Source organism: Buceros rhinoceros, unplaced genomic scaffold (assembly GCF_000710305.1).
Source record: "Buceros rhinoceros silvestris isolate BGI_N320 unplaced genomic scaffold, ASM71030v1 scaffold3057, whole genome shotgun sequence".
Lineage (NCBI taxonomy): Eukaryota > Metazoa > Chordata > Aves > Bucerotiformes > Bucerotidae > Buceros > Buceros rhinoceros.
This window is the reverse complement of record NW_010422737.1, coordinates 2,399-7,532: the sequence shown is the minus strand read 5'-3', so window position 1 is coordinate 7,532 and position 5,134 is coordinate 2,399. Positions and strand designations below refer to the sequence as shown.

The 5,134-nt window shown below is 38.0% G+C and overlaps 1 protein-coding gene across 1 annotated transcript in view; it reads left to right on the top strand.

Moving 5' to 3' along the window:
• CADPS2 (Ca++-dependent secretion activator 2) overlaps nucleotides 1–4,739 on the top strand; it is a 120,827-nt gene extending 116,088 nt beyond the window's left edge. The window contains exons 22-23 of the mRNA XM_010140154.1: nucleotides 163–267; nucleotides 3,767–4,739. Of these exons, the coding sequence (XP_010138456.1) occupies nucleotides 163–267; nucleotides 3,767–3,937 (276 nt within the window). The 3' untranslated portion in view covers nucleotides 3,938–4,739. The remainder of the gene's footprint in view (nucleotides 1–162; nucleotides 268–3,766) is intronic.
• The last annotated feature ends 395 nt before the right edge of the window (nucleotides 4,740–5,134 follow it).

The following is a 5,134-nucleotide window of genomic DNA, read 5'->3' as shown; positions in this document are numbered from 1 at the left end:
CCATGCAATTTTCTTAACGGGAAATTATATCATTGTTGACTTCAAGTGCTGATCTGTGATCATTTCAGAGTGTTTCATTACCGCTCATTACCAAATATGTTCAATGAATACTGCAGGGTTGTTTGGTGTTGTGTTTTGTTTTGTTTTTTATCTTCCTTTCAGCAATGGTATAGCAGCTCCATGAAAGCCATATGCATGTGGTTGGCTGATAGATTAGACCTTCAGCTTCACATCTACCAGCTGAAGACTCTCATCAAGATAGTGAAGGTAAATAAAATGTATGTGTGTTAGACTGCATAGTAACGAGAGAAAAAGTGATAAACTATTAACATGGATAAGTATAGATCACCCCAAAAGCTAAAAAATGTGGAATAAAGTTATGAATTTACATAGTTTCAGGTTGGGATTTTTTTTTTCACAGATGTAGCAAATTTCAGAAGAAAAACAATTTATTAAAACCTCTAATGTTAATTATATGTGCACTAGTATTTGTCATCCATTCTGGACTCAGTGACAATTAAAATTGTTCCAAGGAATTCTAACAGACTTCAGCTAGCTGTACAGCAGTGCTGTATGGTATTACTCATAAATTATTATTTGTCGTATTACTGATTTTTTTTTGTTTTGTCTTAATAATCTGAATAGCATTCTTTTTCTATTTTTCCCACCCTTCTGAAAAATGACTGTGTTCTTATTTATGTGTATGTCGTTACTACATTCAACCGAAAAACAATATTCAATATATTACATAACATTTTCTAATCTCTTCTACTCCAGAATAAGTATCAGTAGAAATACCAATCCCTCCAGCCCAGGCCTCAGTCATTTACACTGGCCAACGTCAAACACTTCCGAGCGAAGTGTAAAATACCTTGCAATAGGCAATTATGGGTTAACCTACCATAAAAGAAATTTTCCTCCTAAATCCCATTCAGATCTCTTGTTAATACCCTTAGGCGAGAGACAGAAAGCCATTTCAGATTTTTTTCCTTTTAATTCTGTCTTCTTTAACTCTGAACGTTCTCGTTACCTATATAAATGTGGAGTAAGAAACACCTGTTGTCAGTGATGGCCTTGAGTACTTCAAAATATTTTCTCATGAAGTTCATGCAAGACTGTAAAGTCAGAAGCATTTTAACTCGTGGACACCAGAATTGCAACTGCAACTTTCAGAATTCGCTATCTAAAAGGAAAAAGCAGATAGATCCAAGAAAACACACATAGTAATGATGGCACCATGGCTCCCTGAACCACCCAAGCTTAGCTTTGCTATTTCTGACCTTAACAGGATTTAGCTCTTCATTGTATTTTGTGCCAAAATGCCAAAAGCAGTTTGCTGTTTGTGGTTGAAAGGAATGGTTCTTGAGAAAGGTTTAAAGCTCTTCTCAAATGAAGGTAATCATCCTCTGGGGAAAAAAAGACGTGTTAGCATCTAAAACATCTGCCCAGTGACATCTAAGAATGGGCAGGCTAAATTATACCAGTTAAATATCACCCAGAGATAAAAGGAGGAGGCTCTTACAAAACTGAGGTTCAGGTGAGTGAGCAGCACCACGACCAGCCTTCCCTTTGCAGCCTGGCACAGTGAACTGCACTCTTGTTCAAAAGAACTGGGCTCCCAGTAGTGATGAGAACACACTGGTTAGGCTGGTAGCCTTTCTGTGCCCGTACACCTGGTTTCCTTTGCACGTAAATTCCAAGTGTGTTATTCCATTGCACCTTCTGTGGATATGGAAGATTGAAGATGATGTCAATCATAGAGTTTCTGGTCAATGTACTGGAAGACAGAAAATATTGTCCCCCTGTGTTTTGGTGGGTGAAGACAACAGAACTCGTAAAATAGGAACTCAGCAAAGAGGAGGCTGCTGGGAAATGAGAAAGAATGGTTCAGGAGGAGTATCATAAGAAGACTTCATTGCTGCAGCCCAGCTGGGGAGAGGCACATGCAGAGGCACAGTTCCTTTAAACTCTAAAGTGAATGAAGGCACTTTTCTCTTTCCTTTGGAAAAAAATGGGAGCCTGTGCTGTCCCTGTCATTGCTTGAAAATGTTCCAAAAAAGTAGGAGGTAGTTTTTAAGGGTCATGGGATGAGCAAGCAGCAGACGATTCTTTCGTGTTTGGATGCAGCAAAAGTAGTGGCGTTAATGAGAATGACCACAGGAAAACATTGCTTGTTCCCATTAAAGCCGAGACTAAGGAGTTATGGCACAAAGATACTGTTAGATGTCTGAGACATGCAGAGAGGCATGACTGAAAAAAAAAAAATCAAGGACCAAGGGGAAAGTTAGGGAGAAATGAAAAATTAAGCTTGGAAGTGAACATTGTTATCTTGCAGAAGTATGTCAAGAGAAAAGCAATGACTGAACCTCAGAGTGCTGGTCTGAGGGTGGGAGTAATACAATGTAGTAAAACTGAAAGAAATTGCTGTAGAACCTGTTAATAGCATAAAAGGAAATTGAATGCACAGTGTTATAAAAAGGTGGTGGCACTTGAAAAAGACCAGGCAGGGTACTCGCAGGAGTGTGTGAGCAAAACATAAGCTGCATCCGTTGACTCTGAAGTTGACCTATGAAAGTCAAATAAATCTCATTTGCAGTGATTCAGACAAGGTTTAAATAATCATCATGGATTATGTCAGAAAAAATTCTCCCAGCTGAATGTTACCCATTTTGAGAGGTGCCTTTTCCAGTTCTCTGAACTATTGAGTGAAACAAGATCAGCTCTTCTCTCTTACTTTTCTCTAAGGGTTGTGCACAGTCTCCTCCAGCAGAGGAACAGGCCTGATAGCCCTTAATTATTTTCCATTTTCTTTTTTGCATAGTCTCTTCCATAACCATTGGCAACTCATAGTAACAGCACACACAAAATAAGAAACTGCCTAGATCAAGGTGCCCTTCTTAAGCTTTTTTGGCTAACTTCGGGGAAGGTTTTCAAATATGTTACAACTTAAAAATAAGGAAGACAAAGTACATGACTTTCCATATGTTCACTTGACCATAGCATCAATGAATAAACCAATTTCACAGAGAATTATTTCTATCAAGTAAGCCAAAGAAAAAGTCGTATCTGCTAGTTCATAGGAAGGCTGGGTTCCAGGGAAGCAAAACTTTGTCAAGTGAAAAAAAAAAAAAGTAGGTTGAGTCAAAGTGGGGTAGACTTAGGATGTAAGTTAATTGACTGAAGTAGTCTCCTGAGAACCTTTCACACTATAGAATATAGATCATAATCTAAAACTTACTTTATTTGTCCACATTTGGCATATAAATGTAAAGATAAATGCAAATAAAGTCATGTTATGCGGAAAGACTCAGACACATTTTCTGTGAAATGACAGAACTACCTGTAGCCAAATTCACATTTCAATAGCCAGTCAGAAAAATTCTTTGTTGGTTCCTTATTGAATAAATGAGAGATATGGAAGTTACTGAGAAATCTGCATACAGTTACAGAAATGTAGTACAAAACACAGTTTCTTAAAGAACGACCACTGAAGTGTGCTTTGTGGACTCTCTAGAGTGTAGAGAAACTAAGACCACAAAATCTTTGACAGATTCTAGATGATAGGTCCCCAACTGCAGGAGGAATGAAGCCATTCCGCTGGTGTGCTAGAAGTGGCCAGTGTATAGTGGAAGACTGCTCAGACTTGCTCAAGTCCAACTCAGGATTTTTTTTTTTTTGCTGCAGAAAACCTATCGAGACTTCAGGTTGCAAGGCGTGCTGGAGGGAACACTGAACAGTAAAACCTGTTTTTTTTTTTTTGCTGCAGAAAACCTATCGAGACTTCAGGTTGCAAGGCGTGCTGGAGGGAACACTGAACAGTAAAACCTACGATACCATTCACAGCCGTTTGACCGTGGAGGAGGCCACCGTCTCAGTCACAGATGCAGGAGGACTTCAGGGCATTACTATGAAAGACAGTGATGAAGAGGAAGGCTGATACTGTTTCACCAAGCGTTTGGGGTTCTGGGGTGATGGTCTGAGGGTGGGGGTTGGCTTGGGGTTTTTTGGTAATTTGTCCTTGTAGTTGCATTTATAGTTTTGCCTTATGATATAGGTGCAGAAAAGTAATTTGCTCCATTTTATAAAACACTGGAAGTAAGATTATCAGAGGAAAAGTGCCAAGGACTTTTTGAGAACAATGGTTGTAGCATATTTTGATGTATAGCTTTGCTTAGGGCTGCGAGAACACTGGCATGGAGTTTGAGTTCCACTTGTGATTATGTTTCTTTCCCTTTTGTTTGTTACCATTTGTTCTTGTATCTCTGTCAGATATTGATGTCCTGTGCAGAAAACAAAATGTGTGCCTCACTTAAAACACATCTATACAGGAAATCATTCTTGAAATAAGTCAGTGCCCTAGGTAAAAAAAAAAAAAAGAAAAAGTGTATTTTCAGGATTACACTTTGTTTACCTTTTTTTTTGCTTAATTTTACATTATTTTGTGATGTGCATTAAAAATTTTAATCTTGGTTCTTTGTATTTTGAAGTTGGTATGTAAGTGGTAGGACTTCAAGGACAGTCAAACACATAGAAACCGCTTAGGAGTGTTGTTGTGTCTATTCATTTTGCAAGTTTAAAGATACCTCGTCCTGTTAGATGTCAGTAAGCTTGCCATCAATGTTTCTATTTCTGTGAAAAATTTCAGGCAATAAGAACACATTTTGTCGTGACCATTTCTGTATCTACCGAGGTTTGTATAGAATTCTACAATTAAAAGATGATTTCAATATTACAGACCATTTCAACTGTTGTATGATTCCTCATGAGAACAAGGGGGTTTTTTAAAGATTATGATGTTCGCTTTATATAGCAATTTACAGTGAATATGTATCTGCTCTTCAAAAATATAGCAAACAAATATTCAAGGACATAATATCTTAATAAATTAAAAAGCAAACAAAAACCCCTTACCAGCAGACGGACAGTACCTGCTGCCAGTTTTCCTATGTCTTCAAAATGAGCTGCAAAGAATTCAAATTTTCATCAGTCCAAACTTGCAGAACTTAGGAAAAATGTAGGGTTTGTTTTTTTATTTTTTGGGGGGGGAGGGGAGGGGAGAGAGGCCATTGTTGGGTTGGGGGTATTTTTTTTTTTTTGGTAATGTGACTAATTCATGGGTTTGTATAGACAAAAT